Source organism: Salvelinus fontinalis, chromosome 41 (assembly GCF_029448725.1).
Source record: "Salvelinus fontinalis isolate EN_2023a chromosome 41, ASM2944872v1, whole genome shotgun sequence".
Taxonomy (NCBI): domain Eukaryota; kingdom Metazoa; phylum Chordata; class Actinopteri; order Salmoniformes; family Salmonidae; genus Salvelinus; species Salvelinus fontinalis.
The window spans coordinates 19,979,754-20,006,156 of NC_074705.1; the positions used below are offsets into that span (position 1 = coordinate 19,979,754).

The following is a 26,403-nucleotide window of genomic DNA, read 5'->3' on the forward strand; positions in this document are numbered from 1 at the left end:
TACACAAAGTGCATGTAATGTACTGTCATAAACATATGCAAATAAAGCTAGTTGAACCATTCATGGAGGATTCTAGGAATAACCCTTCAAAGATAAAACGGTTTTAGGAAGAATCCTTCATAGAGGGTTCTAGGTGGAACCCTTCATAGAGGGTTCCAGGTGAACCCGTCATCTGCAAAGGTTTCTACATAGCACGAAAAAGTTTCCCCAATGGGGACAAATTTAAAGACCTTATGGTTCTACTAAGCACCTTTTTTCTAAAAGTGTATGGTAGTATTTATTGGCAATCGTGACATCCAGCTACTCACCGTCTTGTACTTGACAATGTACTCCACGATGGGCATGCCCCCGTCGTCTTGCTTGACAAGGCCCAGCCGGTAGGCCTTCCCCATCCCTCTCTGGCCATGCACTGCCGGGGGGCTGGGCTCACGTATGGGTAGAGTCTGGAAGGACTCCGTGTGGCTGAACTCCCCCTGGCCCTTCCCATTGACTGCAGCCACTCGCACTTCGTAGGTGGTGTTAGGCTCTAGGGCTGTCAGCAGTACTATCGCTGATGGGGGAAGACCAGGGAGATTGTTTTTTAAGCTTGTTCGCAGATAGACGGAGAGGTAGAGCGAGAGAGATTGAGAGAGACAGACAGACGGAGAGACAGAAATACAGTTGAAGTCGGAGTTTTCATGCACTTAGGTTGAAGTCATTAAAACTTGTTTTTCAAGCACTCCACAAATTTCTTGTTAACAAACTATAGTTTTAGCAAGTCGGTTAGGTCATCTACTTTGTGCATGACACAAGTCATTTTTCCAACAATTGTTTACAGACAGATTATTTCACATGCAATTCACTGTGTCACAATTCCAGTGGGTCAGAAGTTTACATACACTAAGTTGACTGTGACTTTAAACAGCTTGGACAATTCCAGAAAAGTATGACATGGCTTTAGAAGCTTCTGATAGGCTAATTGACATAATTTGAGTCAATTGGAGGTGTACCTGTGGCTGTATTCCAAGGCCTACTTTCAAACTCAGTGCCTCTTTGCTTGACATCATGGGAAAATCAAAGAAATCAGCCAAGATTTTGTAGACCTCCACAAGTCTGGTTCATCCTTGGGAACAATTTCCAAATGCCTGAAGGTACCATGTTCATCTGTACAAACAATAGTACGCAAGTATAAACACCATGGGACCACGCAGCCGTCATACCGCTCAGGAAGGAGACTCGTTCTGTCTCCTAGAGATGAACGTACTTTAGTGCAAAAAGTGCAAATCAATCCCAGAACAACAGCAAAGGACATGGTGAAGATGCTGGAGTAAACAGGTACAAAAGTATCTATATCCACAGTAAAACAAGTACTGTATTGACATAACCTGAAAGGCCGCTCAGCAAGGAAGAAGCCACTGCTCCAAAACCACCATAAAAAAGCCAGACTACGGTTTGCAACTGCACACAGGGACAAAGATCGTACTTTTTGGAGAAATGTCCTCTGGTCTAATGAAACAAGAATATAACTGTTTGGCCATAATGACCATCGTTATGTTTGGAGAAAAAAGGGGGAGGATGGCGAGCCGAAGAACACCATCCCAACAGTGAAGCACGGGGGTGGCAGCATCATGTTGTGGGGGGGCTTTGCTGCAGGAGGGACTAGTGCACTTCACAAAATAGATGACATCATGAGGTAGGAAAATTATGTGGATATATTGGAGCAACATTTCAAGACATCAGTCAGTAAGTTAAAGATCGCAAATGGGTCTTCCAAATGGACATTGAACCCAAGCATACTTCCAAAGTCGTGGCAAAAATGCTCAAGGACAACAAAGTCAAGGTATTGGAGTGGCCATCACAAAGCCCTGACCTCAAACCTATCAAAAATTTGTGGGCAGAACTGAAAAAGTGCGTGCGAGCAAGGAGGCCTACAAACCTGACTCAGTTACACCAGCTCTGTCAGTGTTACGCTCGATGAGGATAAAGGTAAGGAGTCAGGCGCAGAGAGCAAAGGTAACGGGAAAAAAACACTTTTAATGTCCACCCAGAAATACAACTGGTAATGTCAAAAAAACATTGGCGTACAACTCCAACCTGAATAAAGTCCAAAACTGGAAACATAAATTCAGTCTGTGGTAAATCCCAATGAAAAATAGCAACCTCAACATACAAACAGAGAAACAAGCCCGCACAAACATAAACGGGCTAAACGAACTTAAATAACCCCACCCTAACAACCAAACACTAAACAGGTGAAATCAATTAGACAAAAACAAACGAAAAGGAAAAAAGGATCGGTGGCAGCTAGTAGACCGGCGACGACGACCGCCGAGCGCCACTCGAACAGGAAGGAAGGCCACCTTCGGTAATACTCGTTACAGTACCCCCCTCCTGACGCGCAGCTCCCGCAGCGCGCCGACGCCGGCCTCGAGGACGACCCGGGGGCCGAGGCGCAGGGCGATCCGGATGGAGGCGATGGAACTCTCTCAGCATAGATGGATCCAATATATCCCCCACCGGGACCCAGCACCTCTCCTCCGGACCGTACCCCTCCCAGTCCACGAGGTACTGAAGGCCCCCCACCCGACGTCTGGAATCCAGAATAGACCTTATCCTGTACGCCGGGGACCCCTCTATATCCAGAGGGGGTGGAGGGACCTCCGGCACCTCACCTTCCTGCATGGGACCAGCTACCACCGGCCTGAGGAGAGACACATGAAATGAGGGGTTAATACGATAATAAGAAGGAAGTAACAATCGGTAACACACCTCATTTATTCTCCTCAGGACTTTAAATGGCCCTACACACTGCGGACCCAGCTTCCGGCAGGGCAGGCGGAGGGGCAGGTTTCGGGTCGAGAGCCAGACCCTATCCCCCGGTGCAAACACGGGGGCCTCACTGCGGTGACGGTCAGCGCTCTTCTTCTGTCGTCTACTCGCCTGACGCAGAGACTCCTGGACGGCTCTCCAAGTCTCCTTAGAGCGCTGTACCCACTCCTCCACCGCAGGAGCCTCGGTCTGACTCTGATGCCATGGTGCCAGAACCGGCTGATACCCCAACACACACTCAAATGGTGACATGTTGGTAGAGGAGTGGCTTAGTGAGTTCTGAGCGATCTCTGCCCAAGGGATGTATCTTGACCACTCCCCTGGCCGGTCCTGGCAATATGACCGCAGAAACCTACCCACCTCCTGGTTCACTCTTTCCACCTGCCCATTACTCTCCGGGTGATACCCCGATGTAAGGCTGACCGAGACCCCCAAATGCTCCATAAACGCCTTCCATACTCTGGAAGTAAACTGGGGACCCCGATCAGAAACAATATCCTCGGGCACCCCGTAATGCCGGAAGACATGGGTAAATAATGCCTCCGCAGTCTGCAGGGCCGTAGGGAGACCGGGCAACGGGATAAGACGGCAGGACTTAGAGAACCGATCCACAACGACCAGGATCGTAGTGTTCCCCTGAGATGGAGGTAAGTCAGTCAGAAAATCTACCGAAAGATGGGACCACGGCCGTTGTGGAACGGGGAGGGGTTGTAACTTCCCTCGAGGCAGGTGCCTAGGAGCCTTACTCTGAGCGCACACCGAACAGGAAGAGACATAGAATCGCACATCCTTCTCCAAGGTGGGCCACCAGTACTTCCCCCTAAGACCTCGCACTGTCCTCGAAATACCCGGGTGACCCGACGAGAGTATACCATGAGCCCATCGAATCAATTGATCACGAACAGCGAGCGGTACATACCTACGCCCCTCCGGGCACTGTGGAGGTGCAGGTTCCTCCCTTAACGCCCGCTCGATGTCCGCGTCCATCTCCCATACTATCGGTGCCACCAACTTGGCCGCCGGAATGATGGGAGTAGGATCGATGGACCGTTCCTCTGAGTCATAGAGACGAGACAGCGCGTCGGCCTTAGTATTAAGTGAACCTGGTCGATACGAGATAGTAAAACGAAATCTGGTGAAATACATGGCCCACCTTGCCTGACGCGGATTCAGTCTCTTAGCTGATCGAATATACTCCAGGTTACGGTGGTCAGTCCAGATGAGAAAAGGGTGCTTAGCCCCCTCAAGCCAGTGTCTCCACACCTTCAAGGCCTTAACCATAGCCAACAACTCCCTATCCCCCACATCATAATTCCGATCCGCTGGCCCAAGTTTTTTCGAAAAAAAAGCACAAGGGCGGAGTTTTGGTGGCACACCCGAGCGCTGTGAGAGCACCGCTCCAACCCCAGCCTCGGATGCGTCCACCTCTACTATAAACGCCAAAGAAGGGTCCGGATGCGCCAACACTGGCGCCTCGGTAAACAGCACCTTCAACCTACAGAAGGCCCTGTCTGCCTCTGCCGACCACTGCAAACGCACCGGCCCCCCCTTCAGGAGTGAGGTAATAGGGGCTGCTACCTGACCAAAACCCCGGATAAACCTCCGGTAGTAATTGGCAAACCCTAAGAACCGCTGCACCTCTTTTACCGTGGTCGGAGTCGGCCAATTACGCACGGCTTTTACGCGGTCACCCCCTATATCCACCCCCGAGCTGGAAATGCGGTAACCCAGGAAGGAAACGGCTTGTTTAGAAAACTCACATTTCTCCGCCTTCACGTACAAGTCATGCTCCAGCAGTCGCCCAAGAACCTTGCGCACCAGAGACACATGCGCGGCGCGTGTAGCAGAGTAGATCAAAATATCGTCAATATACACCACCACACCCTGTCCGTGCAGGTCTCTGAGAATCTCGTCAACAAAGGATTGAAAGACAGCTGGAGCATTCTTTAACCCGTACGGCATGACGAGGTACTCATAATGGCCCGATGTAGTACTAAACGCGGTTTTCCACTCATCTCCCTCCCGAATACGCACCAGATTATACGCGCTCCTGAGATCCAGTTTCGTGAAGAACCGTGCTCCGTGGAATGATTCCATCGCCGTAGCGATGAGAGGTAGTGGGTAACTAAAACCCACCGTGATGGAATTGAGACCTCGATAATCAATACACGGACGCAACCCACCATCCTTTTTCTTCACAAAAAAGAAACTCGAAGAGACGGGTGACATGGAGGGCCGAATGAATCCTTGTCCCAGAGCTTCCGTGACATATGTCTCCATAGCCAACGTCTCCTCCTGGGACAAAGGATACACATGACTCCTGGGAAGTGCAGCGTTTACCTGGAGGTTTATCACGCAATCCCCCTGTCGATGGGGAGGTAATTGGGTCGCCTTCTTTTTACTGAAGGCGATAGCCAAATCGGCATACTCAGCGGGAATGCGCACGGTGGAAACCTGGTCTGGACTCTCCACCGTTGTCGCACCGATGGAAACTCCTACACACCTGCCTGAACACTCATCAGACCACCCCTGTAGAGCTCCCTGTTTCCACGAAATAGTCGGATTGTGAATAGCCAGCCAAGGAATTCCCAGCACTACCGGAAACGCAGGTGAATCGATAAGAAACAGACTAATCCGTTCCTTATGATTCCCCTGCGTAATCATCTCCAAAGGAATTGTGGACTCCCTGACCAGGCCTGACCCTAACGGTCGACTATCTAAAGAATGTACAGAAAAAGGGGGGTCAACCTTAACCAACGGAATCCTCAACCTCTGAGCGAGTCCGCGATCTATAAAATTTCCAGCTGCGCCTGAATCGACTAGCGCCTTATGCTGGAGAGAGGGAAAAAATTTAAGGAAGCATATTAACAAAAACATGTGACCAACAGGAAGCTCTGGGAGAGTGTGGTGCTGACTCACCTGAGGTGACCGAGGAGTGTTCTGCCTGCCCTCTCTATTCCCAGATGACCTCCTCCAGCACCGACCGGAAGTGTGCCCTCTTCGGCCACAACTGGTACAGGAGGAGCCTCCTCCGATCTCCCTAGATGCTGCCCCTCCTAGCTCCATCGGGATGGGAGCAGGAGGGTCAGGAGATGGAACGAACAGGACCCTTTCAGAACGTCCGCGAGCAGCTAGCAGATGGTCTAACCGGATAGACATGTCTATTAGTTCATCCAAACTTAGCGAAGTGTCCCGACAAGCCAGCTCTCTGCGGACGTCCTCTCTCAGGCTACACCTGTAATGGTCTATCAGGGCCCTGTCGTTCCATCCTGCTCCAGCAGCCAAGGTCCGGAAATCCAGCGCGAAGTCCTGCGCGCTCCTCGTCCCCTGTCGTAGATGGAACAGTCTCTCACCCGCCGCTCGGCCATCTGGAGGGTGATCAAACACGGCCCGAAAACGGCGGGTGAACTCCGGGTAGTGACCCCTCGCTGAGTCGGCCCCGTTCCAAACTGCATTGGCCCACTCTAGGGCTCTACCCGTCAGGCAGGAGACGAGGACACTCACGCTCTCCTCATCCGAGGGAGCCGGTCGAACGGTGGCCAGGTACAGGTCTAATTGTAGCAGGAATCCCTGGCACCCCGCCGCCGCTCCATCGTACTGGCTAGGAGGCGTAATACGCAACGTGCTGGTACCGGGTCCCGCTGGAGGAGATGGTAATGGTGCTGGAGGGAGGGTAGGTGGACTTGTAGTGTTTGTAGGGAGACCACTCCTCTCCCAACGATCCATCCTCTCCATCATAAGATCCATTGCTGATCCAATACGATGAAGGATGGACGTGTGATGAAGGACTCTCTCCTCCATCGTGGGGAGAGGGGTGGTCGCTGCTCCTGCTGGCTCCATTCGTGGTGCGGGCTTCTGTTACGCTCGATGAGGATAAAGGTAAGGAGTCAGGCGCAGAGAGCAAAGGTAACGGGAAAAAACCACTTTTAATGTCCACCCAGAAATACAACTGGTAATGTCAAAAAAACATTGGCGTACAACTCCAACCTGAATAAAGTCCAAAACTGGAAACATAAATTCAGTCTGTGGTAAATCCCAATGAAAAATAGCAACCTCAACATACAAACAGAGAAACAAGCCCGCACAAACATAAACGGGCTAAACGAACTTAAATAACCCCACCCTAACAACCAAACAATAAACAGGTGAAATCAATTAGACAAAACCAAACGAAAAGGAAAAAAGGATCGGTGGCAGCTAGTAGACCGGCGACGACGACCGCCGAGCGCCACTCGAACAGGAAGGAAGGCCACCTTCGGTAATACTCGTTACAGTCAATGGGCCAAAATTCACCCAACTTATTGTGGGAAGCCTGTAGAAAGCTACCCAAAACGTTTGACCCAAGTTAAACAATTTAAAGGCAATGCTACCAAATAGTAATTGAGTGTATGTAAACTTCTGACCCACTGGGAATGTGATGAAAGAATTAAAAGCTGAAATAATTAATTCTCTCTACTATTATTCTGACATTTCACGTTCTTAAAATAAAGTGGTGATCTTAACTGACCTAAGACAGGGAATTTTTAGTCAGATTACATTTTTTTACATTTTTTTTTACTTTTTATGTTAAATGTCAGGAATTGTGAAAAACTGAGTTTAAATGTATTTGGCTAATGTGTATGTAAACTTCCAACTTCAACTGTACAGTCAGACAGACAGAGGCAGAGAGAAGGGAAAAAGACATACAGTATAAGAGATAGATAAAGAGAAAAAGAGAGAAATACACAGAAAGTCAGAGAGGGATACATTTTTCTGACAAGTGGAGTGACAGTGAAACAGACAGCTGCGAGAGTGAAACCTCTCGCGCTGTGGGTGTGTGTATGAGAGAGACGCCTACCACCTCCCACTCTTCACTGTTGAATCCCACTAATCCACCCCAGCGCCTCTTTGTTCCACCTGGAAAACAAGCTGGCTTAGTGCGCTAACAGTATCGCTAACAGTGCCACAAACACCACTATCAGTGAATGGGGGGGGCGGGGTCGCCAGCTACGCTAAAGCTAATCGCTAACAGAGCCGCTAACACCACTAGGCATCAAAAGGGAGACCTCAGCATACGGTAAAACTAATGCTAGGGCCACAAATCCCCTGTCCCTATCAGGACCACTCTCTTGTCAATACAGGGGGTGGGACGTACCATTGTGGAGTGACACAGTGGGATCTGTGTACCTAGCTGTGTTGGGTGAGTAATCCACTGCAGCTGAGCTAGCTAGCGTACCTCCTCCCTGCCTCCTTCCATTCATGGCCAGAGAGATAGTACCGAAGGTAACGCTGTAAGGGCTCTAAGCCAATATGTGGGAGTGCTGTTTGTGTGGAAACAGTATGATAGCAGTAGTACTCCATTGTTGATTCTCTGGGATCAGTGGAAAGTAAAGCCTCAGCATCAATGTATTCGGAGTAGGACAACATGTCACTGTAACCTCTTTGGAACTCTCAAACTCTACCGGAATACACATGAAACTTGGGACTACCGGTATGCTATGTGAAAACTTCACAGTGTGCAGTGAAATGATAAGCATCTGTCAATAACATCTTGAACATTTTCAAATTGAATGATATTGAATATCAGCCTAAAATATTGTCCATCGGCCTCCTTGACGCCCAAAGACCGGTATCGGCATTGACCTTACAAAATCCATATCGGTCCTTCTCTAACAAATACATTAGATCATACAACCACTCCTAAAATAGCAATACATTAATCAGTAGAGCTTAATAACATTTTCTCAGCAGTCAGCCCAAAATCATAGATTAATATGTAAATTCCACAATAAAGTCATTTACATAGCTTTCATAGTTTGTCACACGAAAATCACAAAAGGACGTTCATGCCGAGTTAGGCATTCGCTGAACTTGGGTGAAGGTTGTTGTTTTGCAACTTGTGCGCTGAGGGTAACGGTTGCTTTGCAATTGTATAATGGGGTATCTAAATACAAAATGAGCTATTTGCTAACATTTTGGCTCTACCAGGGGTTTGACGAGACCTTTAGTGAGCGCCACTGGCATTCAGATGTACAAATTGTGCCAACTCATTATACACAGAGCTGTTTTATAGTGCAAATGTGCATCATTACTATTAAGGCCCTGAAGTGGCTACGAATATTAAATGTCAATTTGCAAATGGTAATTAGTTGATTTGGCTATCTCCGTTAACGTGCTCACCCCGAGACAAGGAAGTTGGTTAAACAGGTGGGGGTGGAACATAAGAACTAACACAAATTAAGAATTCATACAATATACTTCACAACCTTGATTTTGTTTTCACTCTACATCTTTCTCGAATATCTTCCTCTCCCAAATATCTCTAAAATCTTAATTTTTATTATTTTCTCTCCATCTTCCTCAAATTTCCTCTTTCATTCTATCCTCTTTAACTCCCTATGTCTTTATTTCTGTTCTCATTGCCTGTATATATCACTTTGTTCTCTCTCTATTCCTCAATGCTTCCATGCTGCTCAGCATTCTCCGCGTTCCAGCTCACTATTGTAATTGACTCCAAAATGAGGGATATTAGCGATAAGCCCTTCAAGTTTGTCAGACCTGCTTATCGTCTGAGAATCCGTCCTTCTGAGGTGCTCTTTTTTTGAAGCCCTCCACATCACACACACACACACACACACACTCCCTTGAGTGCCTCCAAAATCAATTTGGAGTCATGAAGCCAGAGTGGAAAGGGAAAGAGAAAAACAGTTGCTTTTCAGACCTGCTGGTTAGCTCTCTCTCTCTCTCTCTCTCTCTCTCTCTCTCTCTCTCTCTCTCTCTCTCTCTCTCTCTCTCTCTCTCTCTCTCTCTCTCTCTCTCTCTCTCTCTCTCTCTCTCTCTCTCTCTCTCTCTCTCTCTCTCTCTCTCTCTCTCTCTCTCTCTCTCTCTCTCTCTCTCTCTCTCTCTCTCTCTCTCTCTCTCTCTCTCTCTCTCTCTCTCTCTCTCTCTCTCTCTCTCTCCTTTCACAGGCGGGAAAGGAGGTTCAAAGGTTCATCAAGGATGAGGGGTCTTAGTCTGACTTCGGTGGGCAGGACCTTGCAGTGAAAGACCTAACCTTACCTAGTCCCTGAACACGGCAGCTTTTTTTGCGTCTGAGTAAATGTAAGGCGTGTAAATGTGAGAAAATGTGAGGTGTGTCGCTATAGTGGAGATGGTCATCTAGAATGTCCGTACCATTGATGATGACGATTGTACATTTTTGTGACGATGACGATTGATGATGACAAAGATGGTGTTGAAGATGAAGATGACGACGAAAATGACGTCCCTTTTGATGTCGATGACGATGAATGAAAATAACAATGATGACGACATAACGACAGCGATAATGATTCAAATAGGGATAATGCAGATCAAAACAGAGGAAATAGGGAAACACACTCACTCTGGACACCATGAGACTTGACGTCTCTCCAGTCCTGCGAGCCCACTTCCTTATAGTTGACCAGGTAGTGGCCAATGGGTACACCGCCATGTGAGTCGGGTTTCATGAATGTCACCGTGGCGATGCGCTGTGACACGGCCGACAAGCGCACCGAGTACGGGTTCGAGGGCACGTCTGGGAAAAAAACAGAGAAATAGGTGTCACACTCATAACCGTCCCCCATTGAAACAACACACATCCAAACATCAGTTCCGGTAACCCTTCAGAAACATTACATTGACGTCTCTATTTGTTACGGAAACATAATATCGCTGGTGTGTCGTTATTGGCAAATCAAAACTCTCACACGTGATACAAAGACGTCGCTATGGCAACTCAGGCTTATTGGGTTTTGCGATGCAGAATGCTTTGTGTTAACCCACACACAGTGTTCGGGCGAAGTAAAAAAAAAAGCCAAGGCCATTATATTTATCAGCGGTTGACTCAATCCCGTTATCACACAAACACTTCCCTTTTATCTGGTGGAGCCACGGGGCTTCGAGCAAATCAAAAGAAACCGTTGCTGTCCAACAGAGCCTCTCTTTTATAAGACCAGGAATACATTAAGGAGAGAGAGGACTTTCAGCACGGTTGTGGAGCTACACACAATCGGGCACACACATAGACACACAAGCATAAACGCAGAAACGTACACACTGATATGCAGCCTGCACACACACTAGTATAAACGCACGCACACACACACACACACACACAAAGGGAACCCATCTACCATATGGATAAAAGTTTGAGCTATGAAGGTCTATGTACGAAGCCTGATTCAACAACTGATTCTGAAAACCCAGCACAATGCCTTCTCAATAAGTTGTACACGTTGCTAAAGTTGAATAGTTACAATGCGTATCTAGCGACGAGTTATTATTTACACCTAAACTGTATTTCTTTCGATCTCTGTTGCGATATGACACAAAGTTAGAGTGGGAAGAGAGACAAATTGAACTCTTTGCTAACACTGTGGGTTCAAGGCTTCAGCGTCAATCCTTCACAGTCTTATATACACTGCATTTTAACTTGGCACAACCCCATAATATCTTGAGTAATACATCAGAGACCGTATTCACGATGCGTCTCAGAGTAGGAGTACTGATCTGATTTTGCCTTTTAAATCATAATGAATAAGAGGGTGGACCTGATCCTAGTTCAGCACTCCTACTCTGAGACACTTTGTGAATTCAGGCCCAAATCTTCTTAACATCAATAACATTTAAAATATCATTCAAGTTACATAAAGAGTTGCATAAGCTTGATCATGAATCAAGTGTTAGCATTTAGCGGGGTAATTGGCTGACAGGGTTGGCTCACAGTCTTCTATCTAGAGTTATTACACTAGAGTTTCCTCTCTCTTTAATGATCAGACTTTAAAACCGAATCAAACTGATGGGCGGGAGAGTGTGTGCGTGAAGGAATCGTTGTTTCATTTCATGGATCCCCAAACCTGGCGACACTCCATTCATTGCGAGAGAGAGGTGAAGAGTTCTGAATCTAAAATGAGCAAAGACTTGTTTTTCTTTAGTGTGTGTGTGTGTGTGTGTGTGTGTGTGTGTGTGTGTGTGTGTGTGTGTGTGTGTGTGTGTGTGTGTGTGTGTGTGTGTGTGTGTGACAGATAGAGAGTTTATAAAGGTGTCTCTGTGTGTTTGAAGTGTGTGTTCCGACGTGTGTGAATGCGGAAATGCATACGTATGTGGGTATGTGTGCGGAAGAATGTCTCTTAAAACTACATCTTAAGTCCTTTTTCTCAGAATTCTACTTCTCAGAGGCCCTGTGTTTGAAGTAACTGAATCTGTACTAAAATGAATTGGACTGCGTTATTGTATATTAGCCTGCGCTATGCACCGTAAATTAGGGGGTACTTTAGTAAATTGGGGGAACTACTTTAAATCAGTGAGCACTATTTGAGATTAGTTTAGGCTAAATAGAGGTTGGGGGGGGGGGTTATGGTATTTACTGCCATGGAAATGGCAAATAAGGAGGTTATCAACAACAAAAGAAAGTGAGAGGGGTACAAAAAACAGTTAGTATCTTCCATCTGGGCAAGCATAAACGCACACACGTACATACAGTAATGTACACACTAATATGCAGCATACACACACACACACACTAGAATAAATGCACGCATGCACACACACACACACACACACACAGACACACAAAGGGAAGTTTGAGCTATGAAGGTCTGTGCACAAAGCCAGATTCAACAATTGATTCTCATAATCCAGCACATACTGTATCCTCCAAATAAGTCATACAAGTCGCTGAGGTTGAATAGTTATAATGTGTTTTATCTAAACATAAACTGTACTTAGGAGCTACAGTACATTAAATCAGTGAGAACCATTTTATATATTAGGATAAATAGAGGTTGGGGGGGGGGTTATGGAATTTATTACCATGGTAACAGCAAACAAGGAGGTTATCAACAACAAAGGAGAGCGAGAGGGGTGAAAAACAGTTGGAAGATACTATCTGGGCTTCCAGTGAAGTGACCCTTTGTTGCTTGGGTCAGCATTAGATATTTCATTGGTTGACTGCGGCGATATTTGGTTAATCATGCCACATGGATGATACATAGTTGGAACTATTTGGTTGATGGATGAACTTTGATATGTTGTTGTGCATGGTTTACCCGATTCAATGTGTACTGTATGATATCAAGGGAAAGTCCAATGTGCTATAATGAGGGGGGGATTGGTTACTTTATGAGGCCAGCACTTACCTGCCTGGGCCAAGATGAACTCCTGGTATTTCGCTCCGATGTTGTTACGCGCCGTGCAGTTGTAGCGTCCGAAATCCCTGTCGGACACTGGTGTGACCTAGGGACAAACATTTGAGTGAGCACAAAGACCAGAGCTGAGTCAATACACCGACACTGGCATTACACGAAGTGAAGACTTTGGGTAACACTATATCAGCCAGTATAAAGCATTGTTTCTTTCATTCAGTCCTTTTTTACCAGGTAAGTTGGCAATGACCTAGGGAAGAGATGCAGAGGAGAGGAAAGGAGATGAATAGACAACTTGGAAGCTGAGGATGATAAGGTGGTCATGATTTGTATTTCTGAAGTTAGACTGTTACCGGTGGGTGCCCTTTTCCTTCCTATACCCACCTCTAGCAGGGACTTGCCGTCGATAGTGTGGACACGTGTGTTGGCAGTGCCTTCGGCCGAGATGGTGAGGCGTTCTCTCCTCCATAGCATGGTGGCGGGCGGGTTGGACTTGACGTCACAGCTGATGTTCACCGGGTTGCCCTCCCACGAGTAAAAGATGGTTTGGTTGGTCTGGAACTTGGGCATGTCTATCCAAGACACAACGTGATTGGTCGGGTTAGCTTCCAAGTCATACAAAACCAGGCAATTAAAAAATATATATAATCTGAGATGACCAAAAGCCAATAAACGGGTTGTTGGGTTTACACATAATCACACAAAGGGAAAAGAGAGTGTCTCATGAATGCCTCAATACACTCTCCCTAAAGTTCAAAGGAAGCCTGAACTTATTGAAGACACCTCATGCTGGGCGAGAGATCTCCATTACGATACTCTTCCCGAGTGTGTGTGTGTCGTTGTGTGTTTGTGTGTGTGAATGTGTGAATCTGTGGTGCCGAGCTGGATGGGTGCTAATGAACGATCCACCCCACTGCATTGGGGGGTGGCGCTCGCCATCCCTGCTCGCCGCTGCACTCGCCCAGTAGTCAGTAGAGTGGCATTATGTTATGTTTTATACTTGCTCGCAGTATTCCATTAGGGAGATTGATGCCTGGCGCTCTGTCACGAAGGAAGACGTGCCTCTACCTCCTCCTCTAGTCCCGCCACAGACTTAATAAATACGTTTATTAGCTCCGCTGCGACAGTTGGCTTAGCCCCCGCCGCATCTACGCTCAATCACACACCTCTTGGGGCTGTCATGTGTTGAGCGAGGGCGTGGTGGGTCACTGCTCTGAGGGTGTGGCACTGCCAAGGGTGGCTGGAGAAAAGTGAGGGCAGTGATGTCATGCATACTCACCTCAAAGGATGCCATTTATAGCACGTTTGTTAGAAAAGACAGACACCTGGGGCTATGTAGTTCCTTGGTGCAATTGCACATCTACTTCGGAAATGATTACATGTATGTTTCATGCCATTAACCTTTTCACACGAGTTCCAAATATCTCTAACGGACGCCCTAGCGTGAGTTTATTTATGCGTGTGATATCATAATGCACTCATCATTCCAAAATGTGATTGTTACGCAACAGGACAGTTAACCTACGCTGCCCTAAAACCAAGGCACGCTGGCTGCTAATTATCTATTGGCTGTGTTTCAAATTGTCAATTTTTTATTATTTTCTAACTACAGTTTGGATTGAGGTGTGTTTCCGCCTCCTCATTAATTCATATAAGAAGTAGCCAATTTCACTGTTGCTGACAATATATCTTTGAGACTTTACTGAGCCGGACAAACTTCAATCTTCAACGAGAGCCCAAGCACCTCCCCGGTTTTTCCCCAGATCAAGTATGAAGACATGGCACATCTCTAGTCAGAACAGGCCTTGCACAGTTACTGGCTGGCACCTGCATTGACCTTATTGTTGTTTATCACTTTGGACATGTGTGCATTCCTATCAAAGTAAGTGCCTTATTTTTTGTATATCGTGTTGTCATTCCTATTGTAGCATACCATATGTATGGTTCATTATTGATTTACTGTTTTATTCACGTTTTCAAGTACTGGTGACAAATCATGCATTCCAATTCTTATAGAGATTGTAATGGACATATACTTTAAAAGTAAAATACTTTTAAAAAGTTTTACTGATTACGATGAGCTAATGCTAAGCTAATTACCAGCTGTGTGTGGCACCATGTTTGTTGATTATCATACAATTCATACATTCTGGTTGCAAAGATGTTATAACAAAACGAGGTGAAGGTATAGTACACTCGACTGACTTATGGTGCTTCCGAGACAACTGGGACCTGGGAAAAATACGAGGTCAAATCATGACGTCAGTGATCTTCAGGTCAGAAACTATGGTACCTCAGGGTTGCCATCTCAGATCCCTCCAGGGGTTTTATTTCATTTCGCTTATAAACTTCTCCTGTGTTTTCCCCCTATGTATTGATAAATTCTCCATCATAGTAATATCTCCCCACAATACCTTCCCTCATTTCTACATCCCATGAACTTGAACTCCCCCAAAAAATGTTATGAACCCGCCCACAAACCCCACTAAAATGGTTTCATCCCTGTCTAGCTTTCGCGCTACGGTTAGGCTAGACAGTAGGATTGTATTTGGGGTGATGATCTGTGATCTTTGTAATTTGTCAAAAACGATAAACGACTTGTCAAGTCATGTGCTCCGGTTCTTGTACATCGAAGATTTGTAATATGCTGAAAAGTGGACAAACTTAAGTTCATATTTTTCAGGAAATGAGCAAAGCCATCTTTGACTATGTTTGTTTGCGTTTTATAGTGAATGGCATTCTGGGATTATGGAGTTTTCGCTCGTCAAACAAACAAACAAACATAGCTGCCATCATAAAGAATGTAGCTCCTGTTAGCTATTTTCTAAACAATATTACATTTCTCCCTTGTGTTCACCGGGGATGTGGTACATTGTAAACAAGTCTAGCTTTTAGGTCGCTAACTTATGTTATTTTTTTTGTCAGCATAACTTGTTATTTAGACTGGTTTATGGAGTTTGGCTGTGGATGTGTTCTGTGTTATGTTTGGATGATGAAGTTCACATTTATCTTTTACAATAAAAGGTGAAGACCTTTATTTCCCATCATTGTTTAGATGTTTATTAGACAAAGATGCTGTTTAGACACGTTTGTTGCATCAAATGTTCCGTTACTTCTGTTCCAAACACATATTTGCGATGGTACGCTGCAGGGACCACTCAACAACGATCACAAATATGTGACTGTACAAATCAAAGGGTTAAAGCACCATTGGATTGAATTGAACTGTGTTCTGAAATGAGATGGTGAGATCTTTAGCTTTAATCTTATTATTAAAGAGTACAGGAGGAAGCAGTTTTTTCAACAGGAAGTGTGTGTGTGTGTGTGTGTGTGTGTGTGTGTGTGTGTGTGTGTGTGTGTGTGTGTGTGTGTGTGTGTGTGTGTGTGTGTGTGTGTGTAATATGGGATAAATAATGCAGCAGGATATCCTCATACTAATTAGCTTTCTGGGGGGCAGGCAACTCTGTTGTGATTATTCAAGCATTTGCTAAAAAGGGAAAACAGAAACAGTGTTCAACAATGGAATATTACAAGTCAGCAGCTTTGTTTGTGTGGTTTTGATGCTCTGCATGTGCAAACAAGTTGTATTGGTTTTAGATGAAATAATGAAAAAGCTTTTCCATTTACTTCCATTGTTCTCCAATAGAGAATATTATCTCTACTTCAGTTTGCTCCTCAATTCATGCACCTTGGTTAAAAAGTGAGGTATGATCCATTCCCTTTGTGTGAATACTGTGCAGATGTGCAAACTTGTGTGTGTGTGTGTATACCTTATCAGCGCAGGCATGTGTGTTTTTGTTATCCAACTGTACTTACACTCTATATCGAGGAACATGCTCTTTTGGTGGCCCCCGATCCTGCTGAGGGCCTCACAGTCAAAACGTCCCAAGTCAGTAAGCTTCACCCCGCTGATGGTCAACATGGACTTGCCATGGCGGCCCCGCACATCCATACGTCCATCTTGGCTCTGTGCACACACACACATGCATAGGCACACGCGCACACAAATGGATTGTGAATTTATTGCATACTGTACATCTCATGTGAAGAATTTGCTTCATCCACTCCATCCATCCAGCTGGGGCGGCAGGTAGTCTAGTGGTTAGAGCGTTGGGCCAGTAACCGAAAGGTTGCTAGATCGAATCCCCGAGCTGACAAGGTCAACATCTGTCGTTCTGCCTCTGAACAAGGCAGTTAATCCACTCTTCCTAGGCCGTCATTGCAAATAAGAATTTGTTCTTAATTGACTTGCCTGGTTAAATATATTTTTTTTAATCCATACACTTTTTATCTGTTGACGTTTTACTTCATAACAACCTCACACACCTTCATAACCGTTAAACCCCCTTGACACTAAGTCAAACCAAGTATCTGATGTAAAATCAGTTTTACGACTCTGGCTAGGATTAATGTGATTGACTATCAATTGATTTGCAATAATTAGACAGGGAACTGTGAAGACAGATGGTCTCAATTTGAAGCCGAGGGTCAATTAGATTGGGAGCAGCAATCATTCCTTGTAATCATCAATGACACTTAACAAAGACAAACTAGCTCAGGGTGATCATCACTTACAAAGTAAATCTTTTGGGTTCTTCAAATACTTTGAGAGTTTGATCAAGCCTGTCTGGAGTGCCAGATGGGCGGGGATTGCACTTTTGGGACTACTCCATTTTTATTTGAATATTTGAATGAAAACAAATACTATTTGAACACAGGTCTGCTATCTGTGCGGACTCCCTAAAGCAGATAGTGACTGCCATTGATTAATCAAGTGCTAGGGTTAGACACCAGCAGGACTTGGGCCCAGCACTCAGAAGACTGCAGTCGAAACACGCGGAGTTCCCATGCCAGGTCTAATTTGGCCTATAGATGTCTCTCCCCCCTCTGGGACCTGTCTCTGTGTCATTTTCCTCCCTTCTCCTTCAGTCTTGAGCCCTGGTGTCTCCTGGGAGCTTGCCCCTGCAGTGTGCGGATGTGGCAGACTCACACAGACTCCGACGCCCACTCTATAGATCTCCCTAGACAATCGATGCATATACAGCTCATTTCTAGTGCTCCAATGCCAGCCCCAACGCCCCCTGTTAATGCCCATTATAATCCCTCAGTTGTATCAGCACTGACTGTGAAGTCTCTTGCAGTCATTTCTGATTGAAACAATCTCTTGCAGTCATTTCAGCTCACACAGTCTCTCGCTACTGCCAGGTTAAAGAGGCCTCCCTTTAAGGAGTGATAAAGGGTATAGTAAAGTTGGTTTGATCTCGGGTGAATCGTCACTTAGATTCAAGTTGGTTTGATCCTGTTTTTTGAACGTGATTATTTTTAATAAAATGGTGGTTGGATATGAAAGTGGTGCTTTCAGTAACATGGTCACAGTGTCCTACTGCACATATACAGCAGGTGCCCTCCACATTCCATTTGAACAATTCAGGAGTGGAACTGACCATTGAATTTGGAATGAATATAAACGCTGTCAAATAAACAGGGGGGCAGAAAGTCAAATTTGCCAGAGGAAGAGAATGCTGACTCTGGGCTCTGCGCATTCTCTCTCGCTCTCTCTCCTATATTTGGGTTATTTATTCCCAGGTTCACCTGGCTGAGGAAGGGATGCTCTCTCTAGGGAGAAGGAGGGATGCGATGGGGGGAGGAAAGGGAGGAGGCAGAGAGAGGGAGTGAGACACTAGCCTGTTTGATATGCAGTGCAGAGGAGCTGACATGGACAGGAGGCACTGCAGGAGCACACACTCAGACACAGCCGGAAGGAAGGAGAAAGAGAGAGAGTATGAGACAGAAAGCTCACATAGCAAGAGGGAGACAAAGAGAGATAGGTAGAGAGAGAGAGAAAAGGAGAGAGAGAGGTAAAGGTAGGTGGAAGATGAAAGATGGAGAGCAGAGCAGATCATTGGAAGTCCTCTCCAACTGATGTGGACGGAACATGCCCTCCTACACCCTGCAATGATCAAACACGATCTTAAATAAGATATCTCCAAAGCTGAACTCCAAGTAAGCCCATACGAACTTCTCCGATGATATTAGTGCTGGCTCTGGATCAGTTAAAAGAAGACGCCACATCTTTCCTTATCCTCTTTCTTCAGTAAAGATACAGTGGCTTTGCCTGTTGCCCTTGGGAGTGCCGGCTTGCTGTAAGACCTTATTAAGCTGCCGTGAATGGGGAGCTGCTGTGGCTTGCTGCTAGTGCTATCATAACCTCGCCAGTGGCATTGAGATGAGAAAACAGGTAAACAGAAACCCACAATGCTCTGTTACTACGTATCATTGACTTTCAACCAGCGTACACTGTTTCTCAACTAGTTTGCTGGGTTTGTATGTGCTTCAATGAGAAACAAATATGCTCGCGACAGCAAAAAGGAGACAGAAACAAAACAATGCTCTTGCTACATTACCCCGACGTAAAGTAGCGGCGTTACGTTTTGTGATACTGGATAAGAGAATAGAGAGCAGCGTGCTGGCTCTGTCTGGATATGCAGATGTAAATTGAAAGAAGAGGCGAGTAGCTTTACACCTAATGCCCATGGCCATCAATCAAGGCAGCAATATACACAAAGCCCTGTTTGTTCTTTCCCATACATTTAGGTGTGTTGCTCGGCGCCCACATTTCCATAATTGCATTTGCCTCGGAGCGCGAAGAAGTATTTACTCTCATTCAGTGCCTTGATTTATAAAGCCGAGCGGTTTGCGCCAACGCACACATTCATTTATCTCAGCCATTGACCTTTTTCCCGTGGAAAGTGGAAGCCATCTTTGCTAATGCAGCGCCTCTCGAAAACCATTAGTGCTCGGCGGCTACTGAGACAATGACGGAAAAAACACAGGGTAGCTGTCTGTTTACTCTTAGCCATGTTGAGAGCATTTCTTTAACCTCTGTCTGTGGAGGCACAATGTATGCTCCGAGAATCTCAGAGATGAATGTCGTGACCAACATGGGTCATCAATGGCATCCAACCTTGATACACGGAGTATAACTAATCGTTGGATGAGGTAGGTTACCCTATGGCCTACCTTTCTCTCTTTGTTAAGTAACACAATGAACAATCTTTTATTTCCTATATACTGTACCTTATTGCATGGTGGGTATAACGTAGTGCCTCTAAAGAACCCTAGGAAGGAGATGTTGGAATTACTGGGCCCACAAAACGTATAGTCAAAAAATGTCCGTGCTGAGAACTACTCTATGACGCGGTCACATCCATCTTCAAAGATGAGCATTCTCCTCAGATATGTTCTTTGTTAATACCGGGCAACTGTCTGTGCAAGAAATTGGTGGTGAGAGAGGGTTGAGGAAAGTACTTTGCGTGACTGTAGGCAGTATGAAGTGGAAGATGGAGAGTAAAAGCAGGGACAACGGGGTTACTCTGTCTGTCTGTCTGTCTGTCTGTCTGTCTGTCTGTGTGAGCATGTGCGTGCTTGCTTGCGTGTGACTGTGCTTGTCTAGAGAAGGTGAACTGTGTACCAGTAGAGTGCAACAGTAGGCAACATACAATGAAAAAGGGGGCGGAAGTAAGAGCAGGGGACAGCCCAGTGTTACCTTGTCTCCGTCGGTGAAGCTCCGACCATCGTTGGCTCTCCTCCAGGAGATCTCAGGCAGCGGCTCCCCCTCGGCCACGCAGGAGATCATGGCGGCGCTGCCCTCTACCGCCGTCACGTTACGCAGCTGGGTGATGTGTGGCTGGACTGGAGGGACACAGAGAGAAAGAGATAGATTGAAAGGAGAGGTAGGGAGAAGGGGGGAGAGAGTCCAAGATAGATGCAGGAGAGAGAAAGAGAGAGAGGGAGAGGAGGAGAGACCAAGAGAGATAGAGGAAAGAGAGGGTGGATGAAAGAGATAAAGAGAGAGATAGGGATGAAGAGTGAAAGGAAGAAAGACAGAGATTGGGAGAAAGAGAAAGACAATAATTTAAGACAGGAGACACCGAGGGCTAGCACCAGGTATTGGAAGATGGACAACTTTGGGCTTGACTATTGAGGCCATACGATCTCAATCTACTGTTCAGAATCATACTTTTCTATTTCTGAAAGTAGAGTTGTGCATCGCAGTTAATAGCCTCGAGACAAAGTAATCCTTACATTTGAGTCCACGCCATGCCCAGACAGACAACCAGACAACCACTACTTTGAGTTAAGTCTCCCTACTCCCTCACATCCTCTTTCTCACAATATCTTTACTTCTCCACTTTCTCTTCAACAGATGTTTTTTCCTCTTTCATATATTCTTTATATACAGTCTATTTAATTCCTTCTGTGGATCCTCTGGCTTATTAACAGACGCAGCATTATGCTGGCTGGCTGCCGATGGGGGTGTTTAGCGACGAGACACGCGGTGTTAAGACAAACCCTTTTTTGATGCTGAGCGCCCTCGATAAAAAGCATTAAGGAGCGTGGCTCCACGGCGGTGGCGTAGAGGTCCGCTCACCATTGGTCTCCGGCGGATAAACCACTCTCTCAGACATGGCTGTCTAAGCTAGCGCCCAAACGCCACGCGTGTCATGGGCAAATAGTGTGCAATATGAATCACGTATACATTTTTTTTTTTACACAACATGTACAAGTAAAGTAGCGACGGCTGTAAAGCTGTGAAGAAATGGAAGTAAATGGAAAAATAGGCCTAAAGTGTGTCTGCTTTTTAAGGCGGTCTTGGCAAAATCAAAAAGTCGTTTGTAATTTCAAAAAGAGTGAACCTTAGGGTGGATGAGCCATCTAAGGGGATTTAGAGGTTGTCACGTAATGGGGTCATACACACACGTATGCCTACTGTATATGCACCAACACATACACACGCACGCGCCTATGCATGTACATTTGCACGCGCGCACATACAAACACACAAAATCAATTATTTTCTTTAGGCCTTTAGAGCTACAGAGTTCAAATTGGCCTAGTCATTGAAGAGCCAAAAATGGAGGCATAAACAATTATCTTTTGACAGAAATAGCAAGTCATTAATATTTCGGTGGAGATTTATTTTTCAAGGTAAGCTAAATACTTTCAAACATGGCCTTGAAACCTGCCTTAAGTACTATCGCCCTTCTTTTTTTTTTTATTACACTCAGAGGCCCTAGTGGGAACCAAGAAGCGATACACAGATGAGGCTTATGGTTCATACAATAACTCCAGGGTGGGAAAGGTGCTGTAAAGGATGAACAATATAGTTTAACCCCTTCAAGTGAAATATGATACTATTCATCAATATGATACGGGAATGGGCTAAAGCTTATGCACAACCTTTATAACAAATAGTCAATTCTGTGCAAGTGTGTCTTCTCCTTTACAGATGAATAATTGATCAGTGGAGCAAGCTGAAGATGAAAAGATATTAAGCGACTCTTGGTAGCACAATGAAAGTTTGTTTAATTGTAAACATTTTGCCAATACCTTCATCAAGGTCTTCTCTTATACACCTTCTTGTGTAAAATAAGCTTTTGCTTCAAGTTTTTTAACATGAAGATTAGATTCCCATTTCAATCTAGCCTATGTATATTTATATATTTTGATGTTTCATGGTAGTCCAGATGTTGGCCAGTGCAGCTGCTTCGGGTGACACCAAACGCAAGAGGCCACAAAAATGCAACCCTGTGAAACACCAAGAAATGTGGCATAAACTCTCAATGGCAAATCCCTCTTCTCTTCATCTCCTGCTCTCTCAACTTGCAGGGGTAATAAAACTCTTACAACTGTCTTTCTCCGCTGCACTTTGCAAAACAAAACTCAAGCTCTCCGCTATCTTCTTAATTTAAATATGCATTTTGAAGACCAACCGGAGCCTGGGCCTTGAAAGGATCTTGATGACTAGAGCATAAATCTCCATACATTTTCATAAAGAGGAAAGAGCTCCATCGGAATAATCAGGGAGGAAATATACTGGCAGCTTTATGAAAATATAAATTGAAACTTTTATGAACAGGGTGTCACCGATTCTACAATAAATTAGTTGTATTTTTTTCCCCCCGTCTGGAATTGTATTAGATTCAAGTTGTTGGATGATTGGTTGAGGTAGTGGCTGCATGATGAAAGTTTTCCTCTGAAATAATAGTTTTCCTTGGTGAATAGGAATTGGCTGTTTGTAGCGCTCAAGACAAAACACCTTATATTCAAATCAATTTGTATTAATATTCATAGACACACATGAGGTCACGTAAGTTCAAGGACTGTACACTCACTAGAAACACCCAGCAACACCACAGATAGAACCATGAGCCAGATATTTCACCGGATGTGTAAGTGTGATGCATCTGCTTGGCGTTTCCACTCAATACCAAATATGGTGATGAGAGGAATCCCAGTGGCCGGCAGTGGGAGAAGATAGATTTTGGCCAACATTATGCAAATGTTCTCATCAATGAAACAGTTCTGCTCCCAAAACTATCATCTGTTTTCGAACAGAGTGGACTAAGTTTTGTTGATTTTACCCTTACCCAAATTGAAAAAAGGGGTGAATATAGTTATTACACACACGCACTTCACAGAGTAGGCGTTCCCCCTAACTGAAATATGAGAATACATTCTAGAACACTCGAGCTTGGTTCTGCCCCTCTCCATGTTTGTTCTGCCCACTATGACGAATTTGACCCATTGGAAACGACAGGCTGTGGTCCATCTTGGGTTATTTATAAAAATCTTTGGTAATACTCAGGAATATGTAGCTTATGTTGCTTTTAACGCACAGGAAACATGTAGATTCTTATGGTGCCTCTTGCCTATGGCGGAACATGCAGTTTTTGGCTCTAAAGACCCGGCGTCTTTTATTCCAAACCATACGGATTTTTATTCATAGAGAGACGTGCAAAAGGTCAAAGACTATACACTCTCTAGGAACATCAAGGAATACACAGTAATCATGTTAAAAGCTTTCTACAGTGCCTACAGCCTAAAAATCTAAAGAAAAACGAATTGAAAAGTAACTGAGCAAAAGTAAATTGGTATGTTAAAATGACCAATTCTTGGCCCAATTACGGTTTTCTGGTCGAAGCAACATCAAATAACTATATAAAATCCAGGTAGCAATGTGTTTTTCATGACGACATCAAGCCGGCCGATAAGGACATTATATTTCGGTTGAAATTATTAAATGCGACGTGAGACCATTTGACATGTTTACTTCAATTTGAGAATGTCAGAACATAAGTATGGATGCCCATGAAGGACATGATGCTACCCTCACCGAACACTTTGAGGAAGAGCTCCCTCTCCTCCGCCCCGGCCTTGTTGGTGGCTCGGCAGGTGTAGCTGCCCCCGTCCCCTTGGATGATGTTGCGGATGGTCAGGGTACTCCTGCCTCCCTCCATGGTGTTGAGGACATACTGCTCCGACCTCTCCAACCGCTGGCCCTTCCTGTGTACAGAGAGACAGATTGGGCTCCTGAGTGGCGCAGCGGTCTAAGGCACTGCATCTCAGTGCTAGAGGCATCACTACAGACCCTGATTCAATTCCAGGCTGTATCACTACCGGCCGTCTTTGGGAGTCCCATAGGGCGGCGCACAATTGGCCCAGCGTCGTCCGGGTTAGGGTTTGGCAGGCATGGGCCATCGTTGTAAATAAGAATTTGTTGTGAACTGACTTGCCTAATTAAATAAAGGTTAAAAAAACAATAGATATAAAAAACAAATAGGATAGGGGTGCACAACCAATTCAACTACACACACACATGCAAACATAGAGATCAAACACTCACAAGACACACACGTCCACCACAACCACCCATCCCCTCCCTTGATATGATAAACATACAATAGCTTTACTGCATTTAAAAATAAATTGTTTGTCACACGCACACACACCCCACCCCCCATACACATTATAATGGTGTTAAAACTACATCTCTCAAGGAAAGAGAGAGCAAGAGAGAGGGAGGATAATTGAAAGTGGACTGGGAGAAACATTGAAGTATAGTAATAAGGCTGGAGGGAGCCAGGGAGGAAATTAAGAACGGTGTGTGTGTGTGTGTGTGTGTGTGTGTGTGTGTGTGTGTGTGTGTGTGTGTGTGTGTGTGTGTGTGTGTGTGTGTGTGTGTGTGTGTGTGTGTGTGTGTGTGTGTGTGTGTGTGTGTGTGTGTGTGTGTGTGTGTGTGTGTACGTACAAGCTGGTCTATGCACAGGAAATTACACTGACCGTATCAGAGTCTATGAATGACTGAAAGCAGGCACAGCCAGCCAGCCAGGTGGAAACACCACAACAGGAAATGTAACTGAGGGAGGAGGGGAAGGGGGAGGAGTGAGCGAAAGAAGAAGAGAAAGGTGTTCTCTAGCTCTTTCCTACCAGAATGGTTAGTAGTGCAGTCTTGGGGTTATGGTTATGGCGGCACAGTGGTCAGATTACAGATGTTGATGAAGAGGACACAACGGTCATAGTAGAGTTGTAGTCAGAGTTGAGTTGTGGTCAGTGTTGAGTTGAGTTGTGGTCAGAGTTGAGTTGTGGTCAGTGTTGCGTCAAAAAAACAGAACAGTCAAAACATGAGCACAATGGCAGCTCTTCCTTTAAAGAACTCCAGGCCTCAAGAGGGCAGATATCCCAAAACACGGATGGAACTAAAAAATTGAGCCAGGATTTCTGGAGGGACTACTTTTACATGCACACCTGGCAGATAAGCATGGGTATAAAATGTTTGGGCTTAGCTTTGCTTGGGTTCTCAACATACAAACAGCTCATTGTTCAACCCTAAAGACGCAACTGGTATGTAATGTTTGAAATTATTTATTATGTTGCATCCAGTGCTTAGCACAATTTACATGTTTAACTCTGGTAGGAGTGGTGACTTCTTTTGTTGTGGATATTTTCTGACTGCAGAAGTAATTGCTTGAAGTGCTAGATTAAATTGTTTAAACGTTTACTTTATTCAAAGCCATGCTTTGTTGCTGTGTCATGCATTGTTTATTCTGTAAAATGCGTGTTTATTCTCTGTTTAAGGTCATCAACCTATTCCTATTCCTTATTCCTCTGTCATTCAACTACTCTATTCAACGTTTCAACAAATGGCATCAAAACCATAATAAAACACTGGAAAGGAATTGAGTTGTCCCTTTGCATCCTTCACGGGTTGAGCAAGCCGTTTTCAAGTTTGGGCAGAGCTGAAATAATTCTAACACCTAGACAACTTGACAGTCAGTGATGACCTGTGGTCGGCGTGTGGAGTGATGATCAAAGTGTTAGGGTGAAGCTGCAGTCAGGGTGGAGTTACGGTCAGGGTTGAGTTGTGTGGAGTAGTGTTCAAGGTGGAACAGAGAGGACAGTGCACTCTTAGACAAAAAGGTACCAAAAGGGTTATTCAGCTGTTCCCATAGGAGAAACCATTTTGGTTCCAGGTAGAACCCTTTTTGGTTCCTTACAGAACCCTGGGTTTTACACGGAGCCCAAAAGGGTTTTACCTGCAACCAAAAAGGGTACTTCAAAGAGTGAACAGCCGAAGAACCCTTGATAGCATCTTTTTTTCTAAGAGTGT

The 26,403-nt window shown here is 45.2% G+C and overlaps 1 protein-coding gene across 1 annotated transcript in view; it reads right to left on the reverse strand.

The window, feature by feature from the left end:
• LOC129840288 (neural cell adhesion molecule 2-like) overlaps window positions 1-26,403 on the reverse strand; it is a gene marked incomplete in the record, with an annotated part of 385,919 nt that overhangs the window by 42,943 nt on the left and 316,573 nt on the right. Inside the window, 7 exon segments of the mRNA XM_055908054.1 lie at window positions 309-550; window positions 10,172-10,345; window positions 12,948-13,044; window positions 13,338-13,525; window positions 16,770-16,920; window positions 20,500-20,645; window positions 24,130-24,299. Coding sequence (XP_055764029.1) covers window positions 309-550; window positions 10,172-10,345; window positions 12,948-13,044; window positions 13,338-13,525; window positions 16,770-16,920; window positions 20,500-20,645; window positions 24,130-24,299 — 1,168 coding nt within the window.